Consider the following 23,012-nt stretch of genomic DNA (forward strand, 5'->3'; position numbering starts at 1 on the left):
CACTGCTGGTATTCTTAGCACATATTGCATGTAATTTAGAAAGCTTTTTCCACCTGGAAAGGAGAAATTTACCTTTACATGATCATTTCCTTTCCATGTGTCTTTCCAGACAAGTTCAGACTGACAGGCTATGTCTTCCTATCAGCAGATGAAGGCAGAGATTTGAAGATTCCAGTCACATCAGTATAACAAGTAGTGCAGCCAGGTATATTCCCAGTACGCTCATGTCAAAGCTAACTAGAGGAACCTATATGCACATCGAACCTATATACACACACAGAACCCATATCAACCAGAGAACCTTCTGCAGATCCTAGAATGTTAAAGAAAAATAAGCATAATGAATAGAAAAAGGCAGCTCAAAGCTAAGGACTACCGGACTCCTCCTTCTTCCCAGGCGGGTCAACCATGAGACACTATACATCACAGCATTTCCTCTGGCCTGATGCATCAATCTTGTAATGTTTCACAAAAGAATGCAACAAGGACTGTGTCTGCTATGCAGATATCCTCAGGGCTGACTGCTCAAGCTTCCACCTAAGAAAAACACCCGAGCTTCAGTCGAGCGAGCACCGAGACCCATTGGAACCTCTTTTCATTTGAGGAAGTAAGCTGCTCCTATGGACTCCATAATCCAATGGGCAATAGTAGATTTTGTGGCCACTTCACTTTTGCATGGTACATAAAACAATAAGGATAGTCTATCAGACTTTAAAAAAGAAATTTGTGACCTCCAAATAATACAAGAAGGCTCTATATACGTCCACCTTATGAAGGCTTTGGGAACCCGACTTGTCTAACTCGGAGCAAGCTGGAAGCATGATAACCTGATTTAAACGAAAGGAAGAAACCACCTTTGGAAGAAAGGATGGTACCGAGTCAGTAGAAAACAATAGTTAAGGATCTCTGCAAGAAGGCCTGCAATTCAGATAACATTCTGGCACAAAAGAGACTGCTTTTCAGCCAAAAATGCTTCAAAGGCTCAAAGGACAGCTTGGAAACCTCAGGACCAAACTGTGATCTCAAGGGGGCTCCACTACTCTCAACAGGGTGGGGGGGGGGGGGGCAGCTGACTTAACTGCTGGGAAAAAAAAAAAACAGCCAACATCAGGGGCATAGCCAGACTTCGGCGAGAGGGGGGGTCCAGAGCCCGACATGAGGGGGCACATTTGAGCCCCCCCCCCGTGCCGACTTTGCCCCCTCCCGCCGCCGACCCTCTTGACCCCCCCTCCCGCCGCCAACCCGCCATCGCCTACCTTTGCTGGCGGGGGACCCCAACCCCCGCCAGCCGAGGTCCTCTTCTTCTCGCAAAAGGCTTCCTTCTGTTTCTGACGTCCTGCACGTTGTACGTGTAGGATGTCAGAAAAAGAGGGAAGCCTTTTGCGAGAATAAGAGGAGCTCGGCTGGCGGGGGTTGGGGTCCCCCGCCAGCAAAGGCAGGCGGCAGCAGGGGGGGTCCAGGTCCAAATCTACAAGGGCCCAGGCCCCCCGTACCTACGCTACTGCATCTGGCTATACAACTACAAAGGTACCATCAATCCTACCTCTGAAATGTGTCACCACCTGAACCTTTGGAGAATTAAGGGCTAGGCCATGGTCAAGACTCCATTGCAAAAAGGCCAGGATTGATAGCAGATCTGCATGCCTAATAGTGCACTGGGCTGAGAACATGGGAACTGGGTTCAGTTCCCACTGCACCTCCTTGTGACTGAGCAAATCATCTAACCCTCCATTGTCCCATTGCTCACAAACTTAGACTGTAAGCCCACTATAGACAGAGAAAGTACCCGTATACAATAATATGAACTGTTTTGGTTGTACTACGGAAAGACAGTACATAAATCTAAGAACCTTTACCCTAAAGACCCACTAGAAGCAGATATATATCAGAGAGATGAAAGACCATCAAACCTGCAGCAAGGTCAATAGGACAGAGAAATGGTAGCTTTTGTGCTTCAGGCATCACCTCTCAAGGGCCAAGCCATAAGTCAGAAGGGAGCCTGCAGCAGTCTGGGTCCCCTTGAAAGTAGAATTGGGTGTTGAGGTGTTTGGCGTTATGCATTTATTCTTGGTGTAATACAGAACGACTGTAAGGGCTCAGCTTGAATATATTTTAGTGGGCCTCTTCCCAGCATCTATTTATCATCTCAGTGCATACTTGGCCTTTTCCTTGGCTGAATTCATGCCCTGAGAAAAGCTCAATTGCCTGCAACTTTCCATCTTTCCTGCTGGCGGTGTGGTGTTGCCCCGCCCTCCAGTGATGTCACTGATGTCCTCAGAGTTCTAACAGACCACAGTGTTTTAGTGAGCCTTTGAGGCATGTAATGCCCCTTAGTGTGTGTCCCTTTGTGGGCAACTTAGGGGCAATTTTAAAAGATTGGCAATATTATTGGATAAGTGTTTTGTAAGTTATTGGAAGGTAACATGTCCTGGATTATATTGTTGATTTTATCTTATTTTACTATAGCTTTGTTGGGAGGTCATCAGGTGGAGGATTTAGAATATGTTATTCCATCCAGTATACCTGTTGTGTCGAGTAAATTGTGCTACTACAGACAGAGTATTAATAGTACTAGGAGCCCTAATGTTTTGATTGATTTTGCTAAACTACAGTTCTGCCTTCCAGAACTGATAATTGGTAATAGACCTAAGCAAAAATTAAGGTCCTTAGCAAGTTGGAATACAGGTGGGGATATTAGTAATCCAAGACCGTTGTTTTTACAACTGACTGTTTTTAATGATGAAGATCATATTCCTATTGAATGTTTGTATTTTAATGCAAGATCAGTTTGTAACAAGTGACTTAGGGCCCCTTTTACCAAGCTGCGAGAAAAAGGGGGCCTGTGCTGGCATTTGCCACATAGCCATTTCATGGGGGGGAGCCCTTACTACCACTCATTGAGGTGGTAGTGGGGGCTCTCACGCTAAACCGGCAGTAACCGGGCAGCGTGCAACACTGCTGGATATGATGGCGCACTAGGGGTGGGAAGTACTGCTGGGCTGTTGTGGTAGCTCTGCGGTATTTCCTGTTTAGCGAGCAGTAAGCCCATGTTGGGCTTACCACCGCTTAGTAAAAGGGGCCCTTATAATTAGAGATTTGATTGGTGACTCACGGGTGGGTTTGGTTTTCATAGTAGAAACATGAATACCAGACTTTAACTTGCCTTATATTTTAGTGGTATGTCCATTGGGTTATAAAACACTGCATTGTCCTAGAAAAGCTCAGAAAGGAGGTGGTTTGGCTTTAATTTATAAAGATTTCTATTCTATAACATTGATTGAGTTTGGCTAGAAAAGGTTTAAAATACATAGGTGCTCATTTTCAAGCCATACAGACTTACAAAGTTACGTGGAGGCATATTTTCAAAGCACTTAGACTTACAAAGTTCTATAGGTCTGTTAATTTCTTGGCAAATTGTTATTTAAAGCATCTCAGTATTCAGGTTTTGGAAAAGGCTAGTAAAACCTACATTTTTAGACGTAGTAAATGGGATCCTGTGAATTTTGGGCAAAGGGTTGAGAATGAGATAGTTCATGAAGAGTGTAGTTCAGTTTTAATGTTGCAATCCTGGAACAATATTATACTACCCTAGATGCAATGGTCCCAATGAGGAAAAGTAGGAAGAAAATTAGGCATAATCCTTGGTTTTCAGGGACTTTTTTTCAGATTAAAGAAAAGTTGTCAAAAATTAGAATGACTCGAGAGGAAAATAAGGGACTCAAGAGTCTTATCAAAATTGGAGACTAGAGATTAAGTAATATCAAAGGGCTGTGTTGATGCTAAAACAAATTATTTCCAGCACAAAATAGATAAGGTCGCTAAGAGGGGCATTTTCGAAAGGGACATCCAAGTTTTGATGAGGACGTCCTCGCAAAATGTTCCAATTCAAGGGTGGGGAAATCCATATTTAGAAACAAGATGGATGTCCACCCCACCCCACCCCCCACCCCCCCATGATAATCTGAATGCATTTAGCTTGAATACCTGATGTCTTGTGTGATGATGGTGTTGCATGATGAAGTTCTGTTCTTTTGCACCTAAATATGAGCCTCAAACATTTTGTGTGTAAGAAGTTTTAGCACGGCTCATGTTAGGTGCAGAAGAACAGGCGTGGATGTGTGTAGGCAACACCATTTGCCACAAGTTTTTCTACACATATAATTTGAATACATGATCCACTTGATATGCAAACACATATGCAATCATTTAAGTTTGTTTTTTATACTAATTAGAAAATGAATGGTATTAAGAAAAACTTAAAGGGTTGCATATGTGTTTGCATGTCAAGTGGTGCTTAGTTGGCAACTCTAGCTGTAAAAACCAAGGCCAGTGCTGGGCTGGCTTGTACAGTTTATGTGCCGCATACAGCAGTCCAGTTTAGGGTGGGTTGGAGAGGGCTTCAACAGAGAATCCAGTAACTTGAAACGTGAGGACAGTGCCGGTCATACTTGTACAGTCTGTTTTCCTCAAATGACATGACAGATTCAGATAGGCTGGAGTGGGCTTTGATGGCAACTCCAGTAGTTGGAACAGAAGGACAGAGCTGGGTGGACTTCTACGGTTAATTTCCCAGAAACACCAAAGAAAGACCATGATCAAGTATATAAATCTCTTGTTATTACTGATTTAATTTTGAATTGATAAAGAATGTGACTGTTGGGCAGACTGGATAGACCATTCAGGTCATCTACCGTCACTTACTGTTACTATGATGGAAGTGTAAGAACTGGAACCAAAAATGTAACTTAACACAAAAAGTCCTACCCAAAAATAAGTCAACCAAAAAGTGGGAAGTGAAAGAGGGCTAGGCATGATTGACTATGATGAAGTGTTACACGATGAAGTGTCCATATACCAGTGGGAAAACCCTTTAGTACATCAGCCATAAATGTTTCCTAATTCATATATATGGGATAGACATGTAGTAGCAATACAGGAGAAAAGACTAAACCTATGTTGGGTCCCAGGTGGTCTCAGATGCAGTATGTAGCTACAAACAGAAGCTTATTATAGTCTTGCAAATGAATCTGAGTGTTACAACAAAATACAGAGGCCATCTTGGAATTACTAAAACTCTGCTATTTCAGTTTGATTTCCTTCATAATTATGCCTTTGTCTTATCTCATTGATTATAATATATCTATGCTCTATAGTTGAAACTTTTATGTCTGGTGGAGAAAAGACAGAATATTGTTTGACTTGTGTCCATCTGAATTGTGAATAAAAATATTCATGGAAAATTATCCCTCCTGTACAGAAGTGTTATATAAACCATTAGCAACACAGAAGCACCATGCAATACATTTCAAATAATGGAAATATAAAGTCAAAAACAGTGCAGTGACATTAATTATCTGCAAGGAATAAGAGCCATCAGTAGTGATCAATTTTTCTTAGAAAAGGATAACTATGTAAGGTGTATTACTGTCAGTGCTTCTCAGAAGGAAAAAGAATGAGGCACATTATCCCCAATATAAAGCAGCAGAAGAGATACATGTGTCACAGTCAGTACATGTGTCACAGTCAGGGGAACCCCCCCCCCCCCTCCCAACACACACACACACACACCAGTGGTGCAACATTCATGAACGAGTAATCCTAAAGGGAAAAAAAAAGAAAAGAAAAAACCTAACCCCTGCAGCGATGGAAAAAAGTAAGATCAGGCTTTATCCCAAAAAGAAAATGTTGGTAAGTAACAAAGAAAGGTTATATGAGAAAGTTATCAAACTTATATAACAAATAACCAGGATTAATCTGTATAAAATGAAAGCACAAAATGCATACAAGAAAGGACGTTTCTTACCTGGTGGAAACTTGTTAGGTTGTACTATCCCTAGAAATGAGTGCACCATGTCATTGAAAACTTTAGTGCTCCCAGATTCTGGTACTGGAGCCGGGTTGTAATCCGGTTGAGTCAAATTGGGGAAATCCATGGATTTGGGAAAGAAGATGAAGATTAAAAAAAAAAAATAACAACCGGGAACTCAGCCGAGATGAGATGCTGTAGTGGGAAAGGTTTCGTGGCTGAACCTTTCATGTGAACCGCAAAGAGCTAGTTTCTGTTCAACCGGATTATCTTATTGCCTTGTTTATTTCTCATCACACACACCAGTCTTCAGGTTTCTTGTTCATCTCACCTTCTCACTGATGGAGCTGAGCACGTATCCTGAAACACATACCAAAAAAAAAAAAAAAAAGATAAGGAAGAGAAAGTAGAACAAAAAATCCAAGGGAAAGAGGAAGGTTGCACTGGGTACTCTGATATTTTCTGCTAAATTGAACCTCAACAATGAACGAAGAGAACGCTTTGAAAAACATACTTCTCTTCCTCGTTCCTCTGTTGTGGGAAAAACAATATAAATGCAAACTAGAAACTGGCACCAACAGCCCAAAAGTCACGCTCACCTGTGTATGTGCCTTTTATATCCTGCTAGACTCAACTTAAAAACAAACAAAAACAAAACTAAGGTGGTTAACATGTCAAAAAAACGTCAAATTGGGAAAGTGGCTCCCTATTGACTTCTCTCCCTGGCCACAGGGGTCGGTTTGGTTCAGAAAGTCTATAAGAAGTTAGATTTCCTGGTTTTCTCTGTTCGTCTTTATATGCATAATACTCCTTACTTAAGCCGATAGAGAGCCTAGCTATATTCTGAGAGTGTTTGATGCTGTGACGACTAAGAGGGGGGTAGAGTTCAACTTTTACTGCTGTTTTTGTACAGGAGAGAAGTTTACTTTTGAACTTCACAAATCTAGCTGTTTGGAGTATTCAGGGATCATTGCCAACTGCAGATCAGGGCTTTTTGTTGGATATGAGTAGGGTAATGGTCAGAGCACTGGGCAGAGAATGAGAGGAGCCAGGGTTCAAATAGCACTGCTGCTCCTTCTGGTCTTCAGTAAGTCACTTATCCCTTTATTGTAAGCCCTTTGGGGGACAGGAAAATAAATGCTGTATGCTCTGTTGGTCTGATTTGTCTGAAAGGTATATAATCAAATAATAAACTAAACTATCTGAATGTAACCTGCCTTAAGCTACTACTGAAAATGCATGAGCTAAATCAAGAGCATAATGTACAGAACCAAAATTACAGAACTGGTCCAATGGTCCATCTAGCCCAGAAGCTTGCTTCCAACAGTGGCCAATCCAGGTCACAAGTACCTGGCAGGAACCCAATTAGCATCAACATTCCATGCTACCAACCCCAGGGCAAGCAGTGGCTTCCTCCATGTCCATCTCAATAACAGACTATAGACTTTTCCTCCAAGAACTTGTCCAAACCTTTTTTTAAACCCAGAAATGCTAACCGCTGATACTACATCCTCTGGCAAAAGAGTTCAAGAGCTTAACTATTTGTTGAGTGAAAATGTATTTCCTCCTACTTGTTTTAAAAGTATTTCCATGTAGTTTCATTGAGTGTGCCCTTCTACACCACTCAAGATTTTGTAGACCTCAATCATACACCCCCTCAGCAGTCTCATTTCCAAGCTGAAGAGCCCTAACCTCTTTGGCTTTTCCTCATAAGGGAGCAGTTCCATCCCCTTTATCATTTTGGTTGTTCTTCTTTGTGCAATTAAAATACAAAATCAGAATTACTCCACTCAGGATTTGATTTTTCTGGTGTTTTTCATATGCAGTCCAACTTCAGTGTTCCCATACTCACCTCTCCAGTTTTTAGGCCACATTTCTTAGTGCACACCACCAGCTGTTCCTGATCAGTGTGTGGTGGCATCCATTTGGAGGTATGGAAAGCAAATTTGGCTAAGATTGATTCAGTTTTGGAATCACCTGAACAGCAAATGTGTCTTTAAAGGTTTTACCTAAGTTGACCCTTCATGCTGGCTCAGGTCTATCAAGTCCCAAGATATTTGATATAATTCTCATCCGGTCTCCTACATCTATAGCCTCAAACTTTTTATGCACTTCTGCTGAAAGTACGAGCACAAATTCTGGGCAGATTTCTTATGTCAACAATTAAATAATGGGCTTTTAATTTATCTCAACTACTTTCCAGCCATACTGATATATGTCCTGGAATAGGTCAAGCCTTTGACTCTACATGATAGAGAGCTGTACTTCTTGGCAGCCAGGTGAGTTTTTGTTGACAAATGAAAAGCATAAACTTTATAGAACTTTTGATTTGATTCTGGAAGATTTGGCAAAGCTTGACAATGAAGGGGATAACTTTACACATTTTAAACATGGGAAAAGCTTTATAAACAGATTGTTATAAAACTGCACGCAAGTAAACATTCATAGTAAGTAAGTGAACTTTTTATACACTTGAATGTAGGCATTACCAGGGACACAATTTGAGCAAAGTTGGAGTCCTGGTCCCATGAGCCTTCATTTGCAACTACAAGAGGATTCTTTTCCCCAATTTACCAAGTCTGATCATTACAACATCAGGCCTGAGCTCAGGAGCTATGTGGTTGGGCTCTTTACAGAACTCCGTTATCATTGGCTAAAAAGACATCCCAGGTATCACCTTTAGACTACTACACCCCCTCCTACCACCACCAAGGGGGATGTAAATCCTGCTTGTTTAAACAAAACCCCATCTGCTCTCTATAGCAAATCTTCCCACACCCTCAACCTCCTCTGAGAAAAGAAGAGCTAGAAGAAGGGCCAGAGGTACAAAGTAGGGCAAGAATCAAAGTTGAGTGGTAGAGATGAACTGGAGGAAGTGAAAAGAACAGCTGGAAGCAGAAGTAACAGATTAACGACGATTTGCTAGAATCAGAGCAGAATGGAGACAAGAGTTAAAGCAGAGCTCTGGAGCAATATAAAGAGCAGGGGTTCTCAGCCCAATTTTGGGACATGCATAACCAGTCAGGTTTTCAGGATATCCACAAAAAATATACATGAGATACATTTGAATGCAAATCTGTTTCATGCATATTAATTGTGAGTATCCTGAAAACCTAAACAGAGAAAATGAAGGCAGATAAAGACTATATGGCCTATCCAGACTGCCCATCCATGCCATCTACTCTCCATTTCATTCCTTGTACGTGTCCCAATCTTTCTTGAATTCAAATACAGTTTTTGTCTCTACCAACTCTACTGGTAGGTCAGTACACAAATTCACCATTTGTGTGAAAAAGTATTTCCACAGGTTACTTCTGTGTCTATCCTGTTTGACCTTCATCCTATGCCCCCTCAATTGAAAGGAAGCTCTGGAGTGAGAGAGACAAATATATCATGTTTCATACACAGCTCTGTGGCTCCATTATCAATATGTAGTTATACAATGACATGTGATGCTGACAACAGCTATGGTTAGAACAACGACAGCACATCCCTGGGGAAAGGAGACCGCACATGCTAGGTTGGGAGAGAGGGGGCATACGATGTGTCCAACTGGCCCTCTGTCCACTGGGACGGACAGATGAAGAAATGTTTACAGAGGTTAGGAAAGCTGGCAAATTGGGCAACACTATAATAATGGGTGATTTCAATTACCAGCAAAACCTCTAATATTAAGAATCAGAACAACTCAATATCGTCATCAATTCAAGTCAAATTTCTACATAAATAAGAATAAAGAGATGAAATTCTGAAGGCGCCAGCTTTATTGACATCAGATGCATCGGAACGTAGTTCTGATGCATGGACAGAAATATTGAATACTCATCGGTCTCTTTCCTGGTTAGAATTGCATAGTGCCTCCTTAGTAGAATATTGTAAACAAGAAGTAATTCCCTGAGGATTGAGAATGCTCCGTGCCCCTAGAATGTTTCAAGATGATGTTGATTTTGTCCTCCAGTGGAACATGATATTGAATCGATGTTCCCTAGATTTAATGGTTCTTTTTGGTGAAGAGACTTGAAGACTAAATTGTGATTGAGAAAGTTCATTGTGAAGATTTACTAAAACAAAAAATTTGAAACAGTGAATTATGCGGAAGAGTTAAAGGAATTCACTCATAAAATGGACAAATTTAGAAAAGAATTAAGATCTCAAAAGATTAAGAAATTCCAACGTGATGAACGTGACTATAAAGAAGGTTACGTTTATCCATGGATGAAAAAAGATCAAATAGGCGGTAAAAATAAGAAACAAACTTGTTTTCAATTTTCATCAGATAGTTCTAGTAGTGGGGAGGAGATGAAGGATCCTCCTGGGGAATGTGGTCAGGAAGCAGAAAGAAGCCATCAAAGGAATGTATGGAGGACGCAAGGCAAACAGGGAACAGGCATAAACCAGAGACCACAACGTCGCAATCAACCATGGTAAATATCTCCAAAAAAGTTCTCATACCAGAAGAAATAAATGTATTATCTAAAGGTTTACCTTTTATTCCTACCAGTTTTCATGATCCTTTTCAGTCTGCATGGACATTGAAAAATTTGTTCGCAAATTACAACTCAAATTACTATTACATAAATAATGCCACACTGGGAAAAGACCAAGGGTCCATCGAGCCCAGCATCCTGGCCACAACAGCGGCCAATCCAGGCCAAGGACACCTGGCAAGCTTCCCAAACGTACAAACATTCTATACATGTTATTCCCGGAATTGTGGATTTTTCCCAAGTCCATTTAGTTGCGGATTATGGACTTGTCCTTTAGGAAACCGTCTAACCCCTTTTTAAACTCTGCCAAGCTAACCGCAACCGCCTTCACCACGTTCTCTGGCAACGAATTCCAGAGTTTAATTACGCGTTGGGTGAAGAAAAATTTTCTCCGATTTGTTTTAAATTTACTACACTGTAGTTTCATCGCATGCCCCCTAGTCCTAGCATTTTTGGAAAGTGTGAACAGGTGCTTCACATCCACCTGTTCCACTCCACTCATTATTTTATATACCTCTATCATGTCTCCCCTCAGCCGTCTCTTCTCCAAGCTGAAAAGCCCTAGCCTCCTTAGTCTTTCTTCATAGGGAAGTCATCCCATCCTCACTATCATTTTAGTTGCCCTTCGCTGCACCTTTTCCAATTCCACTATATCTTTCTTGAGATGCGGCGACCAGAATTGAACACAATACTCAAGGTGCAGTCGCACCATGGAGCGATATAACGGCATTATAACATCCTCACACCTGTTTTCCATACCTTTCCTAATAATACCCAACATTCTATTTGCTTTCCGAGCCGCCGCAGCAGCACACTGAGCAGAAGGTTTCAGTGTATCATCGACGACGACACCCAGATCCCTTTCTTGGTCCGTAACTCCTAACATGAAACCTTCTGAAGATCAATAGGATAGAGTGGACCAAATTACTATTTTCTTCTGAAGATTGATGGGCTAGAGTGGACCAATCAGTGGTAAAAAATGTATCCACTTGGACTCCCTCGGGTCCTTTGGACTCAATGCTATCTACATTTAGAATGATGTTATTACGAGAGGTGGAACAGATGAAAGAACGATTGCCTTGGTGTAAATCTAATCTGAATAGATCAGAATGTGTGGTTTTACAACAACTGAAGTGGGATACCTCAGTGATGATTAGGCAGGCTGATAAGGGAGGGGTATTTTTTTCAAAACACGGAAGATTATATGTTGGAGATTAATCGCCAACTATCAGATGAAACAGTTTATTTTCAAGTGGACAAAGATTCCTCTGATGAGGTTTACTCTATGATAGCAGAGATAACAGAACAAGATTAAAAAAAAACAAAAAACGTTTCCTTACTAAGGCTGGACATACTTAAGTCCCAGTTTTTTTACACTCTGCCAAAAATTCATAAAAATTTGATTGGCCGCCCAATCGTTTCCGCTAGGGGATCCCTTTTAGAACGCACTGCTAATTATGTGGCTAAATTGTTGCAACCTTGTTTACAACAGGTTAAATCTTATGTACAAGACAGCTCTCATTTTCTAAGATTACTTGAATCGTTTACAATAGGGTTTCACTTTCTTGCTATTATGGTGACACTAGATGTCCGTTCCTTGTATACTTGTATTCCCCAGACAGAAGCCTTAGATGTGTTGCAGCTGATACTGGAAGGTAGAGAACAACCTCATTTGGGTCCTGTAGATTTTATCTTAGCCTTAACTAAAGTAGCTCTTTCTCAAATTCACTTACAATCACCAGTTTTATATCCAGAAATCGGGAGTATCAATGGGAGCTGCCTTCTCCCCTACCATAGCCAATTTATATATGGCTTGGTATGAAGGTAAATGGGTGTATGCTTCTGAGCGGTTTAAATATGCCATTTGTTGGTAGCGCTATATTGATATTTTTATGTTGTGGAAGGTCACTCAGGATGAATTAGAGCATTTTGTAAGTTATTTGAACGATTGTCACGATACCATTAAATTTGACATGCATAATAGTAATTCAGGTATCTCTTTTTTGGATATTTGGATTAACTTTAAAGAACGGTACTTTTGGCACATCCATATATGTAAAATCCATGGATAGAAATACTTTATTGCAATATTCTAGCATGCATCCATGTCACTGTAATTCTAACATTCCTTTGTCTCAATTTTTTCACTATCATAAAATTTGCTCTTCTACTTCTGAATATTTTATTTATTATTTATTTATTGCATTTGTATCCCACATTATCCCACCTCTTTGCAGGCTCAATGTGGCTTACAATTCATTGTGAATATTGGAAATAGAAAGTAGAAAATATACATTTGGTTTATAGAAGGTTTGGGTTACATGGTGGTGAAGTACATGGTTGTATTATAACAAAAGACGTTATAAGACATTACTATCTATATAAGCATCAAGCATCCACCTTATCTGAAAAATTAAGTGTTAGAGGATATCCCACTGCTTTAGTAAAAAAGGCAAGCAAAAGAGCATTATATAATCATAGGGAGCTGTTATCTCCTAGTGTAGATCAGGCATCAGAAGATGGTTTAACATTTGTCACAAGATACAATGTTCATACTAAAAGAATAGTTAGAGCTGTTAAAAAAACATTTATCCATGCTTGAAATTCATCCTTGTTTCCGACAGATAAGAGTTATGTTTGCATACCAGAGAAATAGTAATTTGAATGACATCTTGAGATTTGGAATCGAGATAGGCAGGAGGTAAAAGAGGGTGGTCATCATGGGGCTTGTGGGTCTTGTTCGGTGATGTGTGATTCTACTCAGTTTGTTGATATGCACACTGGCAAGGTGCACCCATTATATGCCAATACCACATGTTCTTCTAGTAATGTAATATATTTCCTTGCATGCCATGTAAATTATATTATGTAGGTCAGACATCTCGACCATTAAAGGCACGACTGACTGAACACAGGAATTGTATTCAAGCACGAAAACTAAATGAACCTTTAGTGATTCATGTTTTGCAAAAAAAAGAATTTTTTTTCTGATCTTCAATGTACACTGTTGGAACAGTTAAAGATAACAGAACGCAGAGGCGAAGTGCGACGGGCGCTTTGCCAGCATGAACAAAAATGGATATGTACCTTACAAACAGTGATTCCTCTTGGTTTAAATGTAGTAATTGAGTGGAAAGCCTTTTTGTGACAGCTGATGGATTTCATGACACAATGTCATTACATGACGCCGGGGTTTAAATCTCGGTGTCTTGGGAATGCCATTTGCCATTTTGTTAAGTGCCATAGCTGAAAACCTTGGAAGCTGCAGAAAGTTATTTTGTTATCTTGAATGGTGTGCATCATAACATATTAATGTTTTCCCCTGAAGCAACCGAAAGAGGTGAAACAGGGAACCCTGTTGGGATTTGGAAATTGAGAAATGAGACTGGAATAGCCCCACCAATGTTGGCCTTCCGACAGCCACCCAACTTGAAACACAAGCTAATCAGAAGCAAACTCCCAACACAGACTGAAAAAGAAGAGAAGGGCACACATCCTTGCAATATATCCAGCTGCAAGCTATGCCAAAACATTTCACAGGACCACCCCCCCCCCCAGTCATTCACAAAGGAAAAATATTCAACACAAAGGAATATTTCACATGCTCATCTTCCAATGTGGTATATATCATTCAGTGTACAAAATATAACGAAGGATGCTATATTGGAGAAACAGGCCAGATGCTTAAGACAAGATTTAATTTACATAGACATCACATGAAGAATACTGGTGCCAGCCAGGTTCCCACCCCTGTGGGTCAGCACTTTACGAAACCAGATCACTGTACCAGTGACTTTATAGTAAGAATCCTGAAAGGTAACTTTAAAACAATACAGGAACATAAGACCTTTGAAGTCAGAATGATTGAATATTTTGACACCCAACAGACAGGACTTAAAGATCTGGGTTTTCTAGCCCATTATAAACCATAAAGTTGTATTGCTCTGTTTATCACCCTCCTCTCACCTATCCACCCCGATCCTATTAGACTCTCTCTGAAATGCTTTGATGTTCCCATGCATACCTCCTACCCATCCCCACCCTGTTAGACTGTCAATGAAATGCTTGGATGTTTTACTTATATATACTGTCATCTACCTTCGAAAGCTAATCAAGAAATGTATTATGTCCAATAAAAAAGGTATCATCTTATTTTCTTTTCCATATTTTATTTTTGTTTGATTTCTATTAATACGTTGTAAACTGCTCAGATGGCATGTTTATGGACGATATATCAAGATGTTATTAAAACTTGAAACTTGAATTGTTGTAAGGCAATAGGGCTTTATACAGGAAGCAGTACACATAGCAACTGTTAGGAAACTACAGAGTTCATTCATTAAGTGTTGCTGTACATAGCAACCATTAAGAAACCTATACAATTCAGTTACTAGGTTTCACAGTAGAATCTGCAACAAAGAATATGCAACACATATCTGAATCACTCGAGGCATCCCAGCAATAATAAGGGTCATGGGGAAAAGATGCAGGGAACGCCTCATGGAATTATTTTTAACCCCTTTGTATGTGTGTGCACATCTGTATCTGTGATTGGACAAGAAGGGGGAGGGGAAGGCAGTATAAAAGGCACAAATTTCCTAGCCACTTATGTTCCAACAGTTGTAGCATACAAACATTGACTACTGTAACAGGCGGAATAGTGCAGGCTAAGTAATAACAGCATACGCTAGGACAACAAAATAGAACAACAAAAAAAAAAGGGGGTTTGGGTTAATTGTTCCATTTGCAAAATTCAAGACACGGGAAATTTAAATATATATTAAAAACAACTGCATATCCCTAGTATCTAAGCAATCTGACATTTGCTATAGTATTGATGACTTGGCAACAGTGGGACATACAAGAACTAGAAGATTGAGCCCTATTTGTAATTTATTTATTTATTTAAAAAAATATATATAACCCATACCATCTACAATTCTGGGCAGTTCACAAAATTGTTTTCATCTCTTCTGAATTTGACCAGTTTAAACAGATCCTTAAACAACTTCAATTTATTTCAACTAGAGTCAGAGAGGTCAGTAACCAATGTTTCTTAACGCGTGCAAGTACTTCGGAGTGAATATTCATTCAGTTTAACAGTATCTATTGCTCTTGGATCAACAATGGCTACCTGTTTCTTGCAGATAATATAAAACATCTGGATTTTGGCTCATCAAGCTTTTCACTCAGAAGTATCACTCTATTTGAGCTCACTGGTTGCCCCTAGCATTTTTTAAGATCCTTCCAAGCAAATCTCCTGGTTGTTCTTCAACTATTGAAACTTAGGCTACAGACCACATGCAATGCAGCCTTTCATTTCCTTGCTGCTTCTTCATTGAACTCTTCCACTGGATGCTAGAATAGAAGACATAATTTTGTAAATTTAAGAAATGGGTCAAAGTGTGGTTGCTCCATAATGCCTTTCCCAATTGTTAACATAACCCAATGAGTCTTTTGATGCCACTGAGTTTGCATTCCCAATGGGTCTTATGTCATGGGCTCCTTATTTCCTGCCTTCATCCTAGTTGTCTTACAATTGTGGATTTTACTATAGTTTTGAATTTTTGTGTCTGGCTTGGTTGCTTCCATGTGTGTCTTTTGTTGATTTTTCTTTATTGATATATATATTTTTTTCAAATTATGTATTTATAAACCACTATGATGGCACTGTGTTTGAGCTGCAGAATACCAATTGCCTCAAAAGATGAGCAGTACAGCATGTCATCCAGGCACAAATCATTGCCTTCCAAGTATATTTGTGTTTCTTAAATATCCAAAATTAATTCTCCAGGTATGCTTCCATGTACAATATTTCACTAGGCTGACCTTATGCAATTTTGTGTGGGCCATCAATATTCAAGGATTCCTGATATACAGCTAATATTTACAAAATGGATGTTTCATTTTTCTTCCAAAGTAACGCCCTATTTGTCCATATGCGGCAATCCCGCTTTTACCCCAGGTTTGGGTCCTAGTGTTTTTACACAGTTGGCTTGACGAGGATTGCAGTATCTTACTCAGGTGGTCACAGAGGAGAGGTCTCTGAAGCCTTTTGCTACTTTGCAACAGGAGTTTGAACTCCCAGCATCGCATTTCTTTGGCAATTTACAACTTAAACACTATCTTGCCTCATTACAATGGACTGATCTCACTGAAGACGTTCAGGAAACATTGTCTGAGGCATTTACATTGGGTTCCCAACAAAAAGTGCCACTTACATATCATCATTGCTATTTGAAAGACTCTACTCCTGACCTGGACTATAATTTATTAGCAAGAAAATGGTCCATGGATCTTCACTGTGAGCTATCATCTGACCAATTTCAAGCCTTTGTTTTGGGCATTCACAAACGTCCGAAGTCAGTGGTGCTGTGGGAACTTTTATGTTTAAATCATTTTTATTTGAAACATAGCAATAACAAAGTCCGCAGCATGTGTTTACAGATTTGTTAAAATACAACTTCAATTCTTAACAATCTCACATACCTTGAGTTATTTCGTTTTATTCCCATGCCTCCCTCCCTTATCTCCTATTCAATGTTTCGTCAACTGAGACAACATAACAATCGACAAATAACAACATATCACATTTTCTGTCTCCATTCCTAAATCTTCATACCTTCCCTTCCCCCGCCCTATTCCAACCCCAGCCCAACTTCTTCTATCCTCTCCCACAATGCAAAAGGTTTCAAAAGTTTAACAGATAACTACGTGTCATAGAGGCATATTTTCAAAGCACTTAGCCTTCCAAAGTTCCATAGAAACCTATGGAACTTTGTAAGGCTAAGTGCTTTGAAAATACGCCTCACAGTGTCCCAAAAAGGATGCCATCTCTGTTGAAATTTTTTTCCAATCTTTGAGTCAAAGTCTTTGATAGCCATTCGTTCTATATGCAACAAGGATATCATACGAGTCCGCCACTGTTGCCATGTAGGATACTGATATGACATCCATTCAGATAATATTGTCTGCTTGCCAACAATTATTGCTCACAATGCAAATGCTGTATATCCTTTTCTGGGCCTTGTCCCCAGCTTAGGTTGTCCAAAGAGAAAAGAAAACTCATAGTGCCACCGCTGACCCCATATCCTGTTCACATTAAGTATGATCTGTTTCCAAAACTTCTGGATACCCACACAGGACCAGTACATGTGACCCAAAGTTGCTCCATCAGCTCCACACTTTGGACATTCTCCCCAGGGTGATAATCCCATATAAAATGCTCTCTTCGGTGGGATGTGCAGACGTAAAGCCATCTTATATTGTAACTCCCAGTGTACCGCTAAGTCTGTGACTCGTCGTATCTGCAAGATATGGGTTTTCAGCTGCTGTGTCGTAACCACAACTTGCAAATCTGCTGACCACTGTTGCGCCAGTCTGTGGTATTCTAATTCCAGGGCCGTGTCTCGTATATGTCTATGGTGATATGACAGGCACCCTTTGTTGGGACTCCAGCGAAAAAGCCGCCGATAGCTCCTCCTGTACGTCCTCTGTCAATGATGTCCATGGCAGGGATGATATATAGTGCTTTAATTGTCCATAATAAAAGTAATCCCTGTCTGGCAGGGTATATTCTTCTTGTAGATCAGAGAATGTCCTGATTTTGCCCTTTCTAGTCACCACCTGGAGCAGGTACACAATGCCTTTATCTTTCCACCTCTGAAAAACAGTATATAATTGTCCTGGGACAAAGGCGGGATTATCACAAATAGCTAGATAAGGTGTTATTTTTGTCGAGAAATGATGCAAACGGCACACCCACCCCCACACCGCTTTTGCAGTGTTCATAATCCCAGAATATTTCAGGGTATTTGGCATGGGTGCGCCAGTACTATGCAAATAGTAGCTAAAATGAATTTCCGGAGTTAAGCCCAGCTCCATGGATGTATTAGTGTAGTCACTTGTATGCCTATACCAGTCATTTATGTGCCTCATGCCACTAGCGATATTCAAGAATCGTATATTTAGAAGTCCCAGCCCCCCGTATTCCACTGGTATACTTAATGAAGAAATTGGGAGGCGAGCTTTTTTCCCTTTCCAGAGGAACTGCTGTAAATGCTGGTTCAAAAGTCGCTCATCCCTCCCTCTCAAATATAATGGGACTGTTTGGAATATATAGATCCATCGCGGGGCAATGACCATGTTAAACAGCGCAATCCTCCCCAGCAAAGACACAGGGAGTGCGCTCCAAGCCTGTAGCTTCAGTTTAGTTTCACTAAGCAACTTTTGCAGGTTAAGTTCGTATAATTGGGTAAGGTCTGCAGGGATGCGCACTCCCAAATATTTAATGAAATTCTTTTCCCAAGTGAGGGGGAATTTGGTTTTCCATCCCTGGTGTTCTCCCTGCACCACCTCCAGAGCGGACGACTTGGATAGATTTAACTTAAAGCCCGAAATCCCGCCAAATTTCTCTATTTCTTTTAACAATGTTTCCATGGAGCTAGGCGGATCCGTTATTGTTAACAGCAGGTCGTCAGCAAAGGCCAATACTTTTACAGTCTGGCCCGCCACCGACACCCCTGCGATTGTGGGAACTTTTATATAAATTTGCTCCGAGACTCCATGTTTCTCCTTATAGGGTTTACAAAGCTCACCTGGCGGTGCAAGACTCTGGTACAAAATGTGGCCAATCTCCCGCAAACCTAGGTCATATGTTTTGGGCCTGCCCTTAGGTTAGTAATTTTTGGAAGACCGTGCTAGCAGCTATCCATTCTTATTGGGATTGTACAGTTACCCTCAACCCTTTGGTACTCTTTAGGCAACATGTCTATACAGACCCAGTACCAATGGGATTTTCCCCACTTTCTACATAAATCCATAATGTATGGAATTAAAACAATTTTGCACCACTGGCTGGTAAGCCGCATTGAGCCTGCCATGAGTGGGAAAGCGCGGGGTACAAATGTAACAAAAAAAAAAATAATAACAGGGAGGCCCAACTCTCCAATCTTGATGCCAGTTGTTGTTAGCGTCTCTATAGCTGGAGCGGCACAGAGTTTCTAATTTTGAAGATGGCCCACTGCTTTCAAGAGACTTGGGAGCGCTTTGGTTATCAATACCTGCCTGGGCACTTAGCTGCATTCTTAATTTTTAAATGTCCATTAACTGGATTTGTTTGTTGGCCCTTTCCTGAGTGTGTGGGTTTGGGTTGTGGGTTCTCTGCTGTTTACTTATAAATAGTAAACTTTGTTTTTGCAACTTTTCACTTGTATGTTGAGGATCAATAAAAATGTTTTAATCACAAACTATTCAGAACAACTAAATGTTTTGAATTTTGGGCTCAGACTGTAACCTGTGCAAGCTTTGTTTCAGCAAGTCAAGTAGCAGATTTGCTCTGTCAATGGGACCCTTCAGTAAGTTGTTGAACAAAAACAAAATACTCTAGTTAAATTGCTTTTTGTAAAATAGCAGAACCATTTCAAATGTCATAGAAATCCATTTCTTAAAAATTCAATTATTTTAATTTTTTTTAGACAAGGTTCCAGGAAGTGAAATACCAGAATATAAGCTGCAATGCAGAGGCCATGAAAGAACAATCATCTTAGATTAAATAAAATGTATCACATTTCCAATTAATGCCATTTTTAGCCTAGCCTCAGTTCCACTGCCTTTCAAACTGTGGTCAGGGTGTTCACTAACAATTTACAGACATAAATTCCTAGTATCTAACAGGAGGCGCACCCACAGAATCCAAAGGAAATCAGAACAAAGATGTTTGGAATAAACGCTTCCCTCAAGTCCATAATGCTAGCCATAGTTCAGACTTAACTGGCCATGGGACGTCCAAGGAAGGCTGATTTAAAAAAAAATAAAAAAGAGAGAGAGAGGGGGGAATAGGTAACAAATTATTTTATTTATACCATTTACATTTTTACAAGTGATAAAACAACTTGCCAGAAATACAGAGAAAGTAATATATAGGAATTATTTCAGTCAGGTAATTCTATTACTACTACTATTTAGCATTTCTATAGCTCTACAAAGCGTACGCAGTGCTGCACAAACATAGAAGAAAGACAGTCCCTGCTCAAAGAACTTACAATCTAATAGACAAAAATAATTCATTATTCCACATTGATCATCTGATTGGCTTCTTCAAGGCAAATACGGTATATAGTCAAACCATTTCATTGAAAACTTACTTAATTGTCCAATATTAGTTAGAAATAATAGATCTGATTACATTCTCTTTTAAAAAACAGAAGTTATTTAACAATACATATACTTAAGTCTCTAATTCAAATCTCACTGATTAAAGTAATCCCAGTTTTCTCAGGCTTCACTCCTTTTAAAGTAATAATTGAGGAAATACAAATTATTTTAAAATTCCTGTTCCTTCATTTTTCACCAGTAAAACGAGGCCGTTGTAAACTGCTGAAAAGTTGCTTTTGGTCTAGCAAGAAACTACAAAACTTAAAGTTACCTGTAAATTGCATGGTAGGGAAATAGCCCCAGATCTGGATAACACAAGGAAGCTGTTTCTCTAATCCCAGCCTGCAGTCCAAATGAAATTACCTATGTAATTGAATTTCAGATATATTCTGATCGCCCTTCCTTACCGCAACCCAAATAAAATAAAACCTTTTTGATAGTGACTAAGCTTACTAAAATCTATATTATTGAGTTTGCATGAGTTACAGTCATAGGAGCTTGAGCACCCCCAATATTGAGAATATTCCTTGTATGTGTCCAAGGAAGGATTATTTCCACTGGGTTTAGCACCCCCAATAATTCCGAAAAGTTGGCCCCGATGGTTACAGTTCTTATTCTGAAGGTACACCAATTGAGTGAATGCATACTATCAGGTGTTCAATTTATTTACCATCACATGATCTTCATCTTACTTTTATTTCTATCCAGGGCTTTTTTTTTGAGGGGGTACTTGGGGGTACTGAGTACCGGCACCTTTTCCATTGTCTGCTAAAATTGACCCATGGAACCCAAGTTTTAATGAAAGAGCTCAGCTCTACACACTAATTCTGCCTTTTCATAGGTTCTGTGACTGGTTGCAGGGAACCTGGCTATTGTGGGGAGGGTCCCTCAGCGATTACCCCCACCCCTGAAGGCTGGCCTAGCATTTGAGTACTGGCACCTTTTTCACTAGAAAAAGTGCACTGTTTCTATCACAATTTTTAATCACAGCGTTAAAGATGATAAGAAATAACAAAGACGACCAGAACAGAACTTATGTAGAAGGACAACCAGAAACCCCGGGGGGTCTATGTATTTCAGAAAACGCCGGGACTTTTGCAAGAGGACGGACGCTCCAAATTTTACGTTAAAACAAAAATTCATTTCCGTTTCTGACGATTTTCAAGATTGCAAGCAGCAGCCCCCCACCCTCCTCCCCCTGACCGCGTGCACACAAAACCTTTGTCTAGACGAGGACGGAGTAGGTAGCCTGGGTTGTCCCTTTTCCTAATCCCGCCCCCTACGTACTCTTGTTGCATCCAGGACCCTAGGAGCCAGCTCTGTCGTGCTTGAGCACCTTCAATTTTGAACTGTTTAACTGTGGCCAAGGCACGGTGTAAAAGCCAGATCCAGCTGGATCCTCATTTCTGTTGGGTTTAGCTCCTCCCAAGAGTTGGCTCCTACCTACGTCCAGGACCGGTCCGTAATCTGACCCAACACTCCCACCCGCAGCGCACGTACAGACAAAACGGCCAGAAAAAAACCCAGCAAGTTTCGGAGGAAGAGGCTGCTAAAAATCACGTACCTTTCGTTTTTTTGGCTCACACGGGAACTAATCTCGGACACAGGCAAACAAACATTTTGCGCTCGCGTGAGCTGGTAGGGGGTGAGGAGAAAGATAGCATTTGTCGCTTCCTTCCTTTGCTGACTTTTCCTTCTTTTCTAGCTCGCTACCACCAGAAGTGGGAACGGCCCAGGCAGGGGGGTTGGACTTGAAGAAAGTTTTGGTGTTGTTGCACCTGTTTCTCCAGATTCGGTGCCTTTCATCGTTTGTTTTTTTGACAGGTTGGCGTCCCACTGGTGCTGAGCCCTTCCCACCAGCCGGCCGGATACTCGTGATCTCTACTTCTTGTGAAAAACCAGTCGGGTGTTCAGGAAAACGATTATGAGAATGCGTGACCGGAGGACTTAAGCATTTGCCTTTGCATTTTTTTTTTTATTATGGGACTAGGTTGAAAAAAAAAAACCCAGATCCCTTGGACAGTGCGATTTCCACTTTAAAAGCCGATGATTGGATCTGGGTTTTTTTTAACGCAGACACCTGGATCGCGCAAGAGAATGGGGAGCTACCAAGCCAAATGGATCCACTCAGAGAATGAGAACCGGGCGCATTTGGACGGGACTGGGTAAAAGCTGGATCCCCCCCACCCCCCCCATACTATTTAAGGTGGAATTGCTCGGAACGAGGCGAATCTGGCTCTTACCCAGGAGTAACGGACGGCCTTATTGTTTAGGGAGCCCCAATCTCAGCATCTCTTTCCCTTATGTACCATCCCATAGTGCCTTCCAGTCCTGCATATCTCTCCTTCCCTACCTATGATGACTTGCCGTTGGCCTTGTGATGTCCAGCATTTTTCCTGTTCTTTACCTCTCGACCCCCCTCCCCCCACATATGTTGTCCGGCACTTTTTTTCCATGCCTACCTCTCAACTCCCTCCCGGCTCCCCCATGTCATGTTTATTTGCTTACCTCCCTCTCCCAGGGATTAACACCAAAAGCATCTAGGCCAGCTGTGCAGGGCCTTG

General features: G+C 40.7%; 1 protein-coding gene across 4 annotated transcripts in view; it reads right to left on the reverse strand.

The window, feature by feature from the left end:
• Positions 1 to 22,263, reverse strand: part of LOC115470017 (prominin-1-A-like) — a 174,463-nt gene extending 152,200 nt beyond the window's left edge. For 2 of the 4 annotated variants that reach the window (XM_030202863.1, XM_030202860.1), the window contains exons 1-2: positions 22,013 to 22,263; positions 5,804 to 6,166 (exon numbers count right to left, since the gene is read on the reverse strand). In XM_030202863.1, coding sequence (XP_030058723.1) covers positions 5,804 to 5,933 — 130 coding nt within the window. In that variant the 5' untranslated portion in view covers positions 5,934 to 6,166; positions 22,013 to 22,263. The other 2 variants (XM_030202861.1, XM_030202862.1) reach the window with 2 other exon arrangements.
• Between the last annotated feature and the right edge of the window lie 749 nt (positions 22,264 to 23,012).

The sequence above is a fragment of the Microcaecilia unicolor genome, chromosome 5 (genome assembly GCF_901765095.1).
Source record: "Microcaecilia unicolor chromosome 5, aMicUni1.1, whole genome shotgun sequence".
NCBI lineage: Eukaryota > Metazoa > Chordata > Amphibia > Gymnophiona > Siphonopidae > Microcaecilia > Microcaecilia unicolor.